Below are 16,841 nucleotides of genomic sequence, written 5' to 3'. Positions count from 1 at the left end.
GAGACGCAGGGACACTGGGAAGCCTTTCGGAGTGGCGGCCGCGACAGAGCCCTCTGGCTGCGTATTCTGAATCTGCAGTTCTGTGAGTGCTGGCCCCACAGCGCAGCACTGCAGGCGGATGGGCCGTGAGACGCCGCATGGATTAGGCGGAGAGGGAGGTATTCCCAGCGCAGCCGGACTCTGCTCCGTGGCGAGGGAGGCTCAGAGGGTGAGGGACTTTCCTTGTCTGCAGACATACGCGGTGGTATTGATGAGAAGCTGAGAGCCTTCCTTGGAGTGGGGAAGTCTGTTGACTGAGTGTAACGTTGGGCCCGCTCATAGTGGTCTTGGCGAATGTGGATGTGCTGGGCAGGCGGGGACAGGGTTCTGGTTGGTGGCTGGGCAGGTGGGTACTGTGTTCTGGTTGGCTGGGCAGGCGGGGACAGGGTTCTGGTTGGTGGCTGGGCAGGTGGGTACGGGGTTCTGGTTGCTGGGCAGGCGGGGACAGGGTTCTGGTTGGTGGCTGGCTCCTTAGTTTGGAGTTTTGTGCGGGTTACAAGTTGTTGTGTTTCCTGTGGGGATCTGCAGCCACAGGTGTTGTGCAGCACCGAGCTTCTTCCTCTGCCGTGTTCACACCTCTTGGGTCAGTCCTTGTCTGCGTCCTGTCACCCCCAGGTCCGTGTGTCCTGGAGTGAGGGCAGCCGGGGACAGGTGTGACGTTTAGCCACAGCGAGGGCACGAAGCCACGGCTCCTCATACCACATGCCTGCGGTCCGTTCCTCTGGCCCACTCCACCCAGGTGCACCTGCTGCCGCCCAGGCATGGGCAGGGCGCGGTGGTGGCCGCCCTCCCGTGACAGAAGCACCTGTCCTCATCCTGGAGTGGGAGATGAAGCTGCCATCGGCAGGCAGCCCTGGTCGGGTCCCAGCACGACTGCGAACGAGAGCTGACCTGGGAGGAGATGGAGATGCGGGACATGGACACGTCCACTCGCCATCCCCGATGGATGCGGAGAGGACACGTGTCCACTTTGCTCAAGGCTCTGCTCCTCGTCTCTGGTCCCTCCCTCACAGGCCACTCACCGTAGGCAGGAGGCCGCCCTTGGGCGGGAGGTCGGGTGTGGAGCCTCCAGGAGCCAGGCCTAGCCCCGTGACCACCGCCCTGGCCTCCCCGGGCCTCGTCCCTCCTTGGGCTCTCTGGCAGGGCTGAGGCAGGCGCCGGGGGCGGCTGATCCATCAGTGGCAGACAGGCGTGATGGAGGCCGTGTCACCGCCGCCCGGGAAGCCAGCTGCCAGGAAGTGTGCGGGGAGCAGGCTGAGAGATGGGCGGCTCTTACGGGCTGTGCCGCTCGTTAGCGTTTCCTGACAGAAAATCACTGAACCAGCGAACGTAAAGAAGTCGCCACGGTGGAGTCACAGCTCAGGGGCTCGTTCTGCCCTGGCGGTGCCGCGTGGCTGCTCCCGGCTGGCCAGGGCTCCATCCTCACTGGGGTTCCCCTGGCACCCACGGAGACGCTTCCTCCCAGCCCAGCCCAGCCCACGCTGCATGCATGCCGCGGCCACCGCTGCACCCTCCTCACCTCCGAGCGAGGCGGAAGGCTGGCTGCAGGTCCCAGCCATGTGGATGCTGGGGAAGGGACTCGGGCCACCTGCCCAGGACGGTCCTTGTGCCCGTGGGCCACCGCCCAGTGCTTTGCTACCAGACATTGCCACGGGGTCAGCTCTGCTCCGGTCTCCGGTGGTCCTGCAGATCTCTGCTCTGGGTGACGTGTGGATTTCCCGTGAGGACCCAGGTGCCCGGGAGGGGTGTGACATCTGACAGTGGGGTCTCTGCCCCATCCCTGCAACCCCTCAGACCCCTGCCAGCCCCAGAGCTGCCGACCTCTGCAAGAGTCAGTGGCTTCCGCCGCCACTCCTTCCTGTGTTCCTGCCTTGAGAACCATCTGGGACCCCATCTTGAACCTGACTGTGCGGTGAGAAAGTGGCCATGCCACGTCCCTGTAGAAGTGCTTGCTCAGGTCGACGATGTGTGTGTCCCTCAGGCCCCTGCTGTCTGAGTGCTGGGGTTATTCACACTCGGGTCATTGGTCAGTTTGTTGACCAGTGTCTGTTGACCTTTGAACTGATCTCCAGTGCCCACATGTGTGTGGCCCCGGTTCCAGGGCTGTGTCCCCCGTGGGACCAGGCACCCTCTTGCCCATACTGGGCTTCTTCCAGGGGCAGTGGGTTTTACTCAGTGTGTCACCCTGTCCCCTGCTGGGTTTCCAGGCCTGGTGCTGTGGCTATCCCTGTCTTTGCCATGATCCCCAGGAAATCTTGACACTTGAAGCAGACGTCCCTGGTTGTGAGAACAGATCACCCCAAAGAGGCAGGCCCGAGGCAGGGTCCTCGAGGGGGCCCTGGCCTCGGCTTCCGGTGCTGACACGGGGGCTTGGCCGTCATGGGTGCAGGCAGCCATTGCAGCTGTTTCTGCAGGTGCTCCCGGCGTGTGCAGGTGCATCAGGGCAGAGAAGGGGTCTTCGGGGCCACTCAGTGCCTGCGCCCACGCATCCCAGCAGGGCCAGGGCCCCCGCCCCCACCCCCTGCTGCTGCCAGGAGAGAGCGGCTGTGGGGCTGGCGGGTTTCACCGAGTCCGCCCACGCCTGTCTCATAAATGCCACTGCCGGAGCTCGGGACGGCAGACGACTCCACGGTGACCCGGGCCAGGTAGCCGCCCCGCTGGGTGGCAGTCAGGCTATATAATGAATGTTGGCTGTTCTGCCGACCGTCGTAATTATTTAAAGGGTTTTCAAACGAGAGGGCACAAATCAGATCAAGCCATTACTGTTGTGTCTCATTCGGGAGTTAAGTGTATTTTTAAAAATGTGGGCCTTGTTTAGAGTCTCCTCCCAGTTTTCATCTGTTATCACAATAATTGAGTTTGTAGCTGGAATTAAATTTATCAAATTGCGTTATCCTCTTTAGAAATTGGACAGGCGTCCTGGCAGGCGAGGCAGAAGTTAATCCTGGCCGGCGAGGCCCCGGCGGCCGCACAGCGTCCCCCGGACACCGTGTAATTTCTCCTCAATCCCTTGTGCAAATAATGACATTTGAATCGAGCATTAACAGGCTTAATTACTTTAAAATTGTCATTTTAATTTACACTGATATAGTATTGATCACACGAGCAGAGATTAAGCTGTTCAGTGGAGCGGATGATGGGGAATTAAACATTAAAGGGTCCTCCAGGGGCCACGCGCCGCCCGGCGTGAGCCGGAAGAGGGATGGCGCTTCTCGGTAATGAACTGGCGGCATGCGGGGACATGAATCCCGGGCTCCCGGAGAAGGGGAAATAATGGGGTTTGGGAGCGTTTGCAGGTTATTCATTCGCTGCCATGCACCAATTCTCCAGCGATTCCCCGGCTCACCAACATTTATTTATCTGCAGACTCGGGTGCGCAGCCCCCCTCGCCAAGTGCCTTGAACGTGGTTGGAGTGGAGCTGTTTCCGGTGTGAGCAGAAGCGTGTGCTCCCCCCTGACTTCTAGGTGGCGTCAAGGGGGGCACTGCCGTCTGGGGCCCTGGGGCTGAGGGGCCGAGGTGGGCGTCCCTCACACAGCCTGCAGCTGGCCTCAGGCTGCGTCTCTGAAACTTCCAAAGGAAACCCCGAGGTCAGGGGTCCGGGTCCCCTCTTTAGACCGCTGCTGGCAGAGCATGGCGCCGTGCCGAGCAGCGCGGGCTTCCTGTCTCCAGGCTGGGGCCCGTCCAGGTGCCGCAGCGGGGCCCTGTTCTCAAGGCGCTGGTCTGCACTCAGCGTGGTGCGTCTTCTAACCTGACTGTTCACTTCTCAGGGTTACGTAATAAAAGCTCGAGTGATTGATTTCATAGCCCAGGAGGGAGTGATGAAATTCTTGATCGCTGTCCATAACGGCTTTATTTTAGACAGTGGGCTGGAGATTTAATTAAAGCATGACCAGGGAAGTGAGGAGATGCCGATGCTTCTCCATGTGTCCGCTGCCGGCCGGGCTCGGGGCTCGGGGCTCGGGGCTCGGGATCGGGGCTCGTCACCGTCTCTGACCTTGGAGCAGCCCAGGACCCCCTGTCCTCATAGGCAGCACCAAGCCTTGGTTTCCATGGTCTTCCTGAAGCACCGCCATGTCCTGACACGCGTGTTCTCACAACTCCATGTTCTCATGTCACCATTTTCTCACGCATGTTCTGATGTTGCCAAGTTCTGATGTTACCATGTTCTCACACATCCATGTTCTCATGTCGCCATGTTCTCACGCATGTTCTGACATAGCCACGTTCTGACATAGCCATGTTCTGATGTTGCCATGTTCTGACATAGCCATGTTCTCACGCATGTTCTGACATAGCCACGTTCTTTTTTTTTTTTTTTTTTTTTTTTTTTTGACAGGCAGAGTGGACAGAGAGAGAGAGACAGAGAGAAAGGTCTTCCTTTGCCGTTGGTTCACCCTCCAATGGCCGCCGCGGCCGGCACGCTGCGGCCGGCGCACCGTGCTGATCCGATGGCAGGAGCCAGGAGCCAGGTGCTTTTCCTGGTCTCCCATGGGGTGCAGGGCCCAAGCACCTGGGCCATCCTCCACTGCATTCCCTGGCCACAGCAGAGAGCTGGCCTGGAAGAGGGGCAACCGGGACAGAATCCGGCGCCCCTACCGGGACTAGAACCCGGTGTGCCGGCGCCGCTAGGCGGAGGATTAGCCTAGTGAGCCGCGGCGCCGGCCCTCATAGCCACGTTCTGACATAGCCATGTTCTGATGTCACCATGTTCTCACGCATGTTCCGACGTCACCATGTTCTCACGCATGTTCTGACATAGCCATGTTCTGACATAGCCACGTTCTGACATAGCCACGTTCTGACATAGCCACGTTCTGACATAGCCATGTTCTGACATAGCCATGTTCTGATGTTGCCATGTTCTCACACCTCCATGTTCTGACGTCCCCATGTTCTTACATGTGTGTTCTCACATGGCCGTGTGCCCCACCACAGCTCATTGGCAGCACGTTCTGCCTGCCAGGCCTTGCTCCAGAAACTTGGCAGTCCTTTCCCTGGCTCCTAGCAGGGCAGCCCTGGGCCCCGAGAGGGCGTGTGTTGGGGCGTCTCCCACTGGGCCGTGTGCTGTGGTGTGCTGGCACAACGCTGCTCATGTTGCTCACTGGGCCAGGGGGCTGAGGAGGTGAGCGTGGCACCCACTCCCTGCGCACTCAGACTGGGAAGGCTATGCCTTCCAGTGCTTCTCTATGTGGCGAGTCGTGGTCCCCGGGGTAGCTGTGCCATGTCCCGACGGAGCCTAGCTGCCCCCAGCACCCACCCCGGGGACTCTGCCAAGTGGGCCTGCTGTTTTCGCCATTAGCTCCCTGCCCCAGCACGGCTGTCACCATGGGGAGCCCAGGATCTGCCGGCCCCCTGCCACCCTCCCATCTCCCTGTGCCTGCGGCATCATCCCAGCCCTCCCCAGCCCTGCTCTTCCCACCCAACCCATGTCTCCTTGTTGGGTCCTCTGGAATGCGGGCAGTAAATGCCGGCACCGGAAGCCTCTTCCTGGTCCTCACCAACGTCTGGCAGTCCTGTGGGCCCCTCCTGGGCCTCTGTGCAGCCTGGGGAGCCCTGTGGGTGCACCCTGGCTGGTCACCACCGCAGGACCCCGCCTGCTGAGCGGGAGGCTGTGGGCTCCATGCTCCTTGCTGCCCGCCCACTTCAGGCCACCCTGACGGTGCTTGGGTCTCCCTCTTGCTTCTCTGAACCCTGTGTCTCCCTCTCTTTTTGTCCATAGAAACCAATTTCCTGGCAGTGTGTTTTTTTTTTCTCAAGGAAAATGATAGATAGGCGTGTGGTCAGGACGGCCGTGTCAGCAGAGTGCGAGAGACGGCAGCCGATGGCCTGACAGCCGTCCTTCGCTGGGTCTCTGTCGGCTCTGATTGATAACAAGGCCATTAGCGGGAGGCGGCTCGCTGTGGTCACCTTTTCCCGTCAGGCTTGTCCGAGGTTTGGCCTCGGGAAGGAGGGAGAGAAGGGGTCCACTTGGGGAGGATTGGCAGGAAGCCCCCCACAGTTGCTCCTGGTGACCTGCCTCTGCTGCTGGGGGTGGGGTGCAGGGCACCTCGGGCAGGGCTCCCTGCTTTGAGAGGCTGGCCTGGCCCCGCCCACCGCGCAGAGGGCAGCCTTGAGGCTGTGCTCCAAGTCTCCTCTGGCCTGAGAGGGGCTCCAGGTGGTCCCAGGCACGGGAGGCTCCAGGCCTGCCGTGGCGGAGGGTCGCCTGCCCCGTGCTGTCAGTCCCCAGGGCCACAGGTGGGGAAGTCGAGGCTCAGCGGATTCGGTGACTGCTGGAAGCCTCAGGGTCGGTGGGGCGGCCGCGCTGGCTTGCAGGCGACTGTGGTGGGCGTGAGCTTCCGGTTTGCAAGCTCTAGCAAGGCTTTTTCCAGAGGTTGCGGTGTCGCGAGCCCCGAGCCGCATCTGTGGGAGAGACTGCGCTGCGCCGAGGGCCTGTGGCCTGCACGCCCGAGTTCTGTTCCTGCGCCCTCGCTGTGGCCTTGTGCGGTGGACGTGTGACAGGAGGCCGCTCTGGACGTGGAGCAGAGGTTCTGCTGATTTCACGCACTTACCCAAATGTCAGGGCTGGAAGCAGGGTCGGCACGCTGTGCCCAGGCTGGCAGGGAAGTGGCGTGGCCAGGCCCAGGGCACGGCGGAGGGTGCGCCGCTGTGGGCGCTGCTGCAGGGAGTGACTGCGGTTGCGTGGGCGGAGTTCTCCCAGTGTAATCGAAGTTTAAAAATCAATGAATGCTTTTTTGGTAGAGTTTTCTGTGCCCTGAGCTTGTCTAATGGCAGCAAGTGTTCTGTGAACAGTTTGTGTTCAGTGCTGGCTCCTTTAAAGTGCGTTTGCTTTAATGATCCCGTCTCCATAATGCACATTCCCTGCCTCTCCAGAACATTTGTGCGGGTGAAATGTAATTGAAAAGCTAATGATTTTTAGAAGACAAAAGATGGAAGTCAAAGCCTTTTTAATTATGATGCAAACTTTGCACATAATTTAATTGGCATAAAAGTTTATTGATTTATTTCTGTAATCACTTAGACATGGAAAAATATAACTCAATAACATTTCATAATTAAAACTAGTTACTATCTTAAGATCGATATTTTTCTTTGCTCATTTCAAAACTTTGAATTTGCAAACTGCTGTTGAAAAGCGGCATTCGAGCTGCACAGGAGCCCTTGGGTGACGCAGATCAGACGGTGCTGGGGGCGCCGGCCCGGAAACTCGCCCTCGCACGGCCTCGCACCTCCTGACATATGCACGAGGGCTCTATGTGTCTGTGTCATTTCTCACGGTTGCCACAGCTGGTCCTGGGCACACCATACGGATTCTGGAATGTTCTGCCTGCCCTCCACCCTCCCCAGTAAAAGCTGGGCCAGGACTTCCCGCACTTGTCCTAGCTGTTCTCTGGTGTCAGGCCGGCGTCGGCAGGGATTACCAAGGCACTGACTTAAGACAGCGGGGGCTATGTTGGTGGGGGGCGTGAGGTGAGCCCCCTTCTGAGGGCAGCACCCCAGTGACCTAAGGACCCCCACTTTCCTCTTAGCACCACCCCCTGGGGACCATGCCCCCAGCATATGAAGCCTCACAAGACCCCTTCCTCCCCCCATCACATCCAGAGCGAGCGAGCGAGCCCTGTCAGAGGGCGCATGCCCACCCTGTGGACTCCTCGTTCAGCACGTGCCGTACGCCTGCGCCGTGAGCCGGGGGTGAGACTGGCAAGGTGGCAGCAGGCAGTGCACAGCCCTGCCTGTCCTCAAGACAGTGGAGGGCGGGCCCTGTGCTGCGCCGGTAACAGGTGTCCTGGGCTGGTGGAATTGATTGTGACGCCGTGTGAGCCGTCAAGTGGCTGCCGTGAGCACGTGTGCTCCTCGCTGTCACAGTGACTTGTGCTCTGCCCTGGCCCTTCCTGGGCTGCCTAATTGGGGACGCTACAACCAGGCGCAGTGACAGGGTTCAGCACCCCGTGTCCAGCACGCGGCTTCCCTGGCGCACGCTTTATAAAATGCGCTTTAATTCAGGGGCAGAATGTCATTCGCTTTGTGAGTGGATGAACACCGCGCACAGCCAATTCAATTAGCGTCCGTGTCGGCTGCGGACAGCAGACACAATGAGGTCGGACGTGCCTGTCGAGCCGGTTGCCAGCCCGCAGGGCCTGGCGGTGAGGGCCAGAAGGGGCCACGCCGCGGTGCCGTTGTCCTGTGCTGGGCTGCTGCCGTGTGGATGAGTCGGCACGCATCTGGAGAGAGGACACCCATGACTGACGTGCTGCAGCCCTCCCGGGGTGCTGGGGCCAGGGCAGACTTCCTTGTTGGGGGCAGTGCGGCTGCACTGGGTGCTAGCAGGAGCCCACTTCAGTTATTGTTGCTTGTTCTGAAGAGCGTGGTGGTGACTGACTCACTTGTCCGTGTGCTCCATCGTGGTGAAGACGGGGGTCCCAGGGCGTCCTCCTGTGGTGTCGCTGCTCTGCCGTCCCGTGCTGCTTCTCGGGTGCACGCGAGCACTGGCCCTGTGCGCCGGGTCCGGAGCTGCTCTGCCGGCGGCCTGCGACGGGCTGTGCGCCTTGGCGTCAACCGGGAGCCCGGCCTCATGCTGGGCCTCAGAGGTGACCAGAAGCTTCCCTGCCCTTCCCGGGAGGGGCACAGGCAGCCGAGCGGGCAGCGGGGCTGGGGCTGCTCCCAGGAGAGAGGAAGTGGCTTGCGGTTCCCGTGGAGAAGCGCAGCGAGGGCTCCCCACAGAGCGGGGAGCCAGGTAGGCACGGTACAGGCAGCTTCTGGGGACGGGCCTTGGCCTGCTCTGAGCACAGCTGGAGTTTGTGAACTGAAGGGCGTGGGGCCCCTCAAGCTGCTGGAGGATCGGGGCGTGAGCGTGAGCAGTCTGAGAGACGCAGAGCGGTGGCCTCTGGGCGGAGGGAAGGCTGAGGGGACAGCAGTAGAGCAGTGCAGGGGACAGTGACCAGCAGCGAGACGATGGCAGCCTGGCCTGGCCAGGGGAGGGGAGAGAACAGGATGGACAGAGATTCCGTTGTCACCCGCAGCTCTGGGAGAAGGTGCTGGAGGGATCTGGGGACCCCCGGGGTTCCCAAGAGAAGCCACAGGGGGTAAGGGTGGCTGAGTCCTGGGTCAGGGAAGGTCTGACTTCTTAGGGACATCCCCGTGGGTCCCGGAGGCTGCCTGGACAAGGGAGGACGGGCATGTGTGCTCCAGATCGGGGTGGGGGGCAGGAGAGGGACCTGCAGGGCCCAGAGTGGATGCCGTGCGGAGTGCGGCCTCGGGGTGGGGGCGCTGTGCTGTTGGCAGGGCGGGACCCTGCAACGTGACTGATGTGTGACTAACATTGAACACTTGCACAGAATCATCCCACTGGGGCTCTGAGCAAGAAACGCAGCCAGAGACCGCGACAGCTCCGACAGTCTGCACACGGAACCCAGCAGCACACGGGCTCACGCATGACGATGGGGCTCGGGTTATGCCAGGAATGCAAGGCTGGCTTCCCGTTTTAAATATCCTCTTGTGGGTCACGACTTGAACCAGGCGCATGCCACGGATGCGCGTCACTTCCTCCTCTGGCCAGCTGCGCTCTGCACCTGTGGCCTGACCTGAGGCCAGCATCGTGCCCGGGGCACGGCCCTCACGCCTGGATTTCTCCATGCTGTCACGGCTCTGAGTAGCAGCGATCACAGGCAACCCAGAACCCTGGTCTTGTCCCTGAGCTGCAGGTCAGGAATCCAGCTGCCTGAGTGTTCCCTCTGGGGAAGCCGGCAGACCTCGCAGAAAAGGGGGTCTGTGCTGAAGCCCCCCTGCTCCGTGTCCTTCATCCCTGCTGTGCCTCTGGCCCTCTGACCACGCCCCTGCCTGTGCACCTGCGTCCAGGCAGTCAGCACATCCCAAGTTCTAGGAGGTCCCCACTCCAACCCCTGCTGGGGTCCTGGTCCTCCTCGCCCTGCCCTCCCCCAGCACGTGGCTGGCGCTCAGCTTGCAGCCGGCACGGCTCCTGCAGTGCAGCCAGCCAGAAAGCAGAAGGGAAGGGCGAGGGTGGCGGAGAAGAGGCCCGGTCGGTCATGGGCGGATGGAGAAGCTGCGGTCGCTGGAACTGACCAGACTGCTGAGCACAAGATGCAAACCAGACCCACAGCCTTGCCTCTCACTGCTGACAGACAGGTCTGAACAAGTCCCGTTTCAGAAAAGGCTTCGAGAGGGCGCCCGACATCCCCCTGGGAGAGGAGACGTGCTGTCGGGGCTGCCTGCCTCTGCAGCTCACCTGAGCGGGCTGTTGTGTAAGGTTCAGGCGAGGACAGAGAGGGCCAAAACATCAGAAATTGTGCAGGGAAACAGAAAGAGGCTCTTAGATGTATAACTGTCGCGACTCCTTAAGAAGCTGAGATAAGAATAAGTGTTGTTAGGTCAGCCCAGGAACCAGCCGGCACATGGAGGTGGGTGACGCGGAGCAGCGAGCAGTGCCAGGTTCTCCGTGTGGGGTGAGGGTGAGGGAGACGGGGCCGCACCCTGCGCCCCACGCACAAGCGAGTCCCTGTCGCAGGAGGAGCTGAGGCCAGAGAATGTCCCTGGGGCCACGGTCGGGAAGCGAGTCTGGAAGACCCCGAGGTGTTGACCCCAGAGGACAGATTTGACAGTGGTAGGGCCAGAGCAAGGTCGGTGTTTGGCGGAGGTTCCGGCACTGCTTGGGACAGACCCCTTTATCGTCCACCAGAGGACCTGGGTTCGAGACCCGGATCCTGATCCAGCTTCCTGCCAATGTGCACCTGGGGGCAGCGGCGATGGCTCAGGTAGCTGGGTCCCTGCCTCCCACGTGGGAGTCCTGGATGGAGTTGCCGACTCTGGGATTCAGTCTGGCCCAGGCCTGGCTGTTGTCTGCATTTGGAGGGTGATTCACAGGGTAGAAGGTGTCTCTCTGTCTGTCTGTCTGCCTCGCAAATAAAGCATTTAAATGAAGAGCTTTAAAATGTACTGTAGGTAACGAAGAAATGATTCTAGATTACATTTAAAAATAAAAACTCTACAAACAGAAAAAATAGAAAAATGGACTAAGGACATGAGATGAATTCATAGAAGAAGCCTACATGCCAGTAAACATAGAGATGCTTGCAAACACACAGGGACAGGAGTGAGCTGGGGAGACTGACACACACAGTGACAGGAGTGAGCTGGGGGGACTGACACACACACAGGGACAGGAGTGAGCTGGGGGGACTGACACACAGGGACAGGAGTGAGCTGGGGAGACTGACACACAGTGACAGGAGTGAGCTGGGGGGACTGACACACACAGTGACAGGAGTGAGCTGGGGGGACTGACACACACACACAGGGACAGGAGTGAGCTGGGGGGACTGACACACACAGTGACAGGAGTGAGCTGGGGGGACTGACACACACACAGGGACAGGAGTGAGCTGGGGGGACTGACACACAGGGACAGGAGTGAGCTGGGGAGACTGACACACAGTGACAGGAGTGAGCTGGGGGGACTGACACACACAGTGACAGGAGTGAGCTGGGGGGACTGACACACACACAGTGACAGGAGTGAGCTGGGGGGACTGACACACACAGGGACAGGAGTGAGCTGGGGGGACTGACACACACACAGGGACAGGAGTGAGCTGGGGAGACTGACACACAGGGACAGGAGTGAGCTGGGGGGACTGACACACACAGTGACAGGAGTGAGCTGGGGGGACTGACACACACACACAGTGACAGGAGTGAGCTGGGGGGACTGACACACACACACAGTGACAGGAGTGAGCTGGGGGGACTGACACACAGTGACAGGAGTGAGCTGGGGGGACTGACACACAGTGACAGGAGTGAGCTGGGGGGACTGACACACACAGGGACAGGAGTGAGCTGGGGGGACTGACACACACACAGGGACAGGAGTGAGCTGGGGAGACTGACACACAGGGACAGGAGTGAGCTGGGGGGACTGACACACACAGTGACAGGAGTGAGCTGGGGGGACTGACACACACACACAGTGACAGGAGTGAGCTGGGGGGACTGACACACACACACAGTGACAGGAGTGAGCTGGGGGGACTGACACACAGTGACAGGAGTGAGCTGGGGGGACTGACACACACACACAGTGACAGGAGTGAGCTGGGGGGACTGACACACACACACAGTGACAGGAGTGAGCTGGGGGGACTGACACACAGTGACAGGAGTGAGCTGGGGGGACTGACACACAGGGACAGGAGTGAGCTGGGGGGACTGACACACACACACAGGGACAGGAGTGAGCTGGGGGGACTGACACACACACACAGGGACAGGAGTAAGCTGGGGGGACTGACACACACACACAGGGACAGGAGTGAGCTGGGGGGACTGACACACACACAGGGACAGGAGTGAGCTGGGGAGACTGACACACACACACAGGGACAGGAGTGAGCTGGGGGGACTGACACACACATAGGGACAGGAGTGAGCTGGGGAGACACAGAAAACATTGGCCGTCCAAGGCAGTAGAGAGCCCAGGCACGAGCCTTCACATGTGGGCAAACGATTTTTGACAGGCGGCTTCACTGGCTGCGGCAGCGCTGGCCCCGTCCTGCCTTCTTGTGCAGGTCTGCTGAGCTGAGTGGGACAGCCATGAGCACAGCCCATGTGTACGTGCGTGTACGTGTGTGTATATGCACGTGGACATGCAGAGACCTTAGAGTACATGAAATGCATATTACGAAAGCTGCATAGATTTAAAAAGGTTTTGCACAAAAATAACTCTTTCAATCGTATTTTGGATACACTTTTGAAAAAAAATACTCATGTTAAAAGATCTTTTATTTATTAATTACGTTATTTGTTTGAAAGAAAGAGGGAAGGAGAGGAAAGTAGGAAGAGGGAGAGAGCGATCTCCCATCTGCCGGTCACTCCCCAGATACAACAGCCACGCAGCTGCAGGCAGAGCCGGGCGCCGGGCCCTGCGTCCGGGCCTCCAGGTGGGTGGCAGGGACCCCGTCCCTAGCCCCACTGCTGCCTGCCAGGTGCATGAGCAGGAAGCTGGCATTGGCTTAGAGCTGGACGCATGGTTCCAAGCATGGCTTCCCCTGCACAGACTCTCCATGAACTGGGACATCCCCTGGCCTGTATGTGTGTGCACATGCCTGCGTGTGTGTGTGTGTAGTCGTCCCTCCCGGAGTGGACCAGCTGTGACTCGTGGGAATGTAGGAGTGCAGACGCCCGTCTGTAGGTGGACAGACTGAAAGAGCGGTCAAAGCCAGCACGTCCTCGGGCGCGGCCACACAGGGTCAGGGCTCCGTCAGCCCTGTGGGGTCCCAGCGAGCAGCTCCTGTGTGGTTGCTTCTTTCTTGGTCTCTGGACCTGCATGTTCCCGGCCTGCGGCTGGTTTGGGCTTAGGAGTTTTCTGTTTCACAGGAAGGGCTGCAGGAGGCCCAGGTTCCTGCTGCGATGTGTGGTGGGAGTGACCAGCTACTGCCACCTGCTGTCTGCCTCCAGGTCGGGGAGGGCTTTCTGAGACGCTTGCTGTGCCCCCCTGGCCGGCCTCAGCCCTGGCCAGGTCGTCCCTGGAGCCTGGTGTAGGTGGCTGCCCAGGACAGAGGGCCACCCCTCCCCCACAGCAGGCACCAAGTGGCTGCCCAGTGTGCCGGCACCTGTCCTGTCCTGGCCGGTGTGAGCAGTGGCCGGCTGCCACAGTCGTGAGCCTGCGAGGTGCACTTGCTGCTCCTGTGTCAGCCTGAGTGGCATGACATGGCCCACCCCTGTCACGGGCAGACACTACACTTCCACCAACACCTCCGGCGGGGAGCCCGATCTGTGGGGGCTGGGACCCCGTGTGGACCACAGCGGCCCACCCTGGAGCACCTTGAGGTGAGCTCTGATGCCCTGGGCTCTCCGCCTCTCCGCCACGCCCACCATTGTGACAGAGGGTATATAAATATGCAAGAAGTATAGTAACTGAAGTCTGCGTCCCTACACACATCTGTGGACCTGCTCTGGGGCGAGAGGCCCGCAGGCCCCGCCCGCCACTGCCCGCTGGCTGGCACACGTGGCTCACGGGGGCCCTGGCTGTGTTGGGAGGACAGGGCGTAGGCAGAACACTTGGCTGGACCTTTGACTGGAAATGCTCGTCAGAGCTAATTACGGGTTTCCCGACAGCGCGAGTGGCAGCGCTCGGCTGCAGTGGCGTTGATTCCCGTGCGCTGGGCAGGCTTCGTGATGCTCCGTGAGCGAGGCCACGGCGGACGTGCCAGCACTGACGCTGCTCTGCTCACCATCTCGGAGTGCTTCCTCCTCTGACACTAAGGGAGTGACGTCATCCGAGAGGCGGCACTGGGGGCAGGAGCTGAGAAGTGCGGTCCCGAGGGCTGCCCGTGGCCATCGTCCCTCTTACTGACGGATGTCTACTCTGCTTTGTCGAAGCAAGGGATCTGAGCACAGCCGGCTGCGGTGTGTGACCTGGGCAAGCCCTGCCTGGACGGGCCCGGGCTGCAGCATCAGGTGCCTGCGACCCGTGGCTTCTCCACCGGCTGGCGCTCCCTCGACCTGCCTTCTGCAGGAGAGGAGGTACTGGGTGGGCGTCTGCCCACAGTCAGCCCGCCCTCTGTTCAGCCCGCCCTGTGTCTGTGGGGTTTCTTTTGTCGCCACCACCCCTGGCATGGGCTCCATTGTGTCATAGTGTGTCATTGGCCTGAGCCCTGTGCCTCGGGTGGTAGCCGTGATATGGGGTTGGGAGGCCAGCCGGTGCCTGGCTGGTGCCTTGGTCGGCGCGTGTGTGTGCACAGTGTGTGTGCACCTGCCTTAGCTGGAGCATGCAGCGATGGAAAGTGTTTGCTCCTCAGTGTGTCCCTGGTCAGTGTGGTCCCTGGTCAGTGTGTCCCTGGTCAGTGTGGTCCCTGGTCAGTGTGGTCCCTGGTCAGTGTGTCCCTGGTCAGTGTGGTCCCTGGTCGCGTGCCCCCTGCCCCAGGAGCTGCTCCTCAGTGTGACCTGTGCCACAGGTCTGCAATACCTCCTGTGGGGTGTCCTTGGGCCAGGCATGTGTAATGGGCGGCAGTGAGCGGACACTGTGTAGAGGACCCTGGCTGCTGCTGGGGGTGGGGGGCACCGAGATGGGCAGGGAGCTGCCCAGGAGGCTGGGAAGGCTGGGAGGGTTGGGCTGGGCAGGCGAGCACAGGGCGTTGCAGGCTGACTCTGTCCCACAGCACGAGGTGCGCCATGTGCAGGGTCCTGGGGCACATCCCAGAGTGGGGGGTAGGGGTGAGCACAGCCCTACCCGGGTGACTGGGGGTGACCAGCACGGACTCAATCCCTGGTGGCTGCATGGATGTGGCAGCGTGGGAGGCCGGGAGGAAACATGGAGCCCAGGAGCCGGGGAGGGGCCGTGGCAGTGCCCTGTGAAGCCAGGGCCAGGGCAGGACCGTGGGGTCTCCTGTGTCAGAACGTAGAGGAGTTGTGGGGCCTGATGACTGCAACAGAAGTTTAAAGCCCACAGCACCCAGGCCGCTGTGAGCTTCCACTCCGGAAAGTCCCCTTCTTTACCAGCTGGGCCCACCCAGAGCCCCACCTCCAGACAGCACCTTGGCCGTGCGGACTGCACCTGCTGGGGCTGGGAAACCAGTGCCTGCGTCTCTGATTCTAACACTTGATGCTGTTTCAACCTGTGGTTATAAAAAGTTCATTTTCACCCTATTTCCACATGGTGGTAGCTACAGCACGACTTGTTCACGTTGAAGTGTGGTGCCAGGTGATGGGCGGACAGAAGGCAGAGGCCAGGCCACACCACCCCCTGTGCCACTTGTACCGCACGGTGTGGAGCCAAACCTGCACTGAGGCAAAGTGCGTGTGCTCAGTGTGAGTGCGTGTGCATGTGGGTGTGCCTGTGGGTATGTGTGTGTGAGTGCGTGTGCATGTGGGTATGCGTGGTGTATGTGTGTGGGTGTGCCTATGTGTGGGGTGTGTGCGTGTCTGAGTGTACGTGTGTCTGAGTGTGCATGTGTCTGAGTGTGCATGTGTGCATGTAGGTGTGAGTGCGTGTGTGTCTCAGTGTGAGTGTGTGCATGTGGTGTGCCTGTGTGCACCTGAGTGTGTGTGAGTATACAGATGTGTAGAAGTGCACACATCTGCACATGGATGTACTTGAACCTGGATAAACACACACAAGATGGCCTCACATTTGCATCTGAGACCAGCACAGGGCCTGGTCCAGCCCCGCCTTGTGGCCAGCCTGGCCCCCAGCATGAGTGGAAGGCCAGGCGGCTCCCGGCAGGCGGGTATCTGTAGCTCAGGTCTGAGGGTGGAGGGGAGTGGTGGAGCCGGGTGCTGAGCCCTAGCCTGCCCTGGCAGAGGAAGTGCCTTCCTGGTGCGTGGCTCCTGGACCTGCGCGCCTGTGCCTGGTGTTCTCGGTGGCCTGGCCGGACGTGGCGCCATCGCAGCACTCCCTGGGCTTCTGTGGCGCTGCCTCGTTCTTGTCAAGTTTTACTCCAGAATCCACGCAGCCAGCTCCCTCACCTGATTCTCCTTTTGCCCACAGGCCCTGGGAAGCTTTTACTTTCTTCACGAGTCCCTGAAGAACATCTACCAATTCGACTTTAAAGGTGAGGCCAGACGCGTCAGGGTCTCCTGATGGACTCACTTCCGGTCCGTCCTGTCCTGTCTCCTGAGAGGGCTGGTCCCTGTGGCTTGGGTTTTACGTCCCTTCCTGGTGTCTTAACCAGGGACCTGGTAGGAAAACCTGGCTTCCCGGTGTCTGAAATGGAGACACCCGGCTGGCCCCGGCCCCGCCCCAGGTGCACAGAGGCCCAGCACGGGCCTGGCCGCAGGGGCGTGCAGAGCA

General features: G+C 60.5%; 1 protein-coding gene across 8 annotated transcripts in view; it reads left to right on the top strand.

Moving 5' to 3' along the window:
• INPP5A (inositol polyphosphate-5-phosphatase A) overlaps nucleotides 1-16,841 on the top strand; it is a 157,129-nt gene that overhangs the window by 88,703 nt on the left and 51,585 nt on the right. For all 8 annotated transcript variants that reach the window (XM_070057048.1, XM_070057046.1, XM_070057050.1 and 5 more), the window contains exon 5: nucleotides 16,539-16,602. In XM_070057048.1, the coding sequence (XP_069913149.1) occupies nucleotides 16,539-16,602 (64 nt within the window). The remainder of the gene's footprint in view (nucleotides 1-16,538; nucleotides 16,603-16,841) is intronic.

Source organism: Oryctolagus cuniculus, chromosome 15, assembly GCF_964237555.1.
Source record: "Oryctolagus cuniculus chromosome 15, mOryCun1.1, whole genome shotgun sequence".
NCBI lineage: Eukaryota > Metazoa > Chordata > Mammalia > Lagomorpha > Leporidae > Oryctolagus > Oryctolagus cuniculus.
The sequence above is the reverse complement of the archived record's forward strand: the minus strand, read 5'-3'. Positions and strand labels throughout refer to the sequence as shown.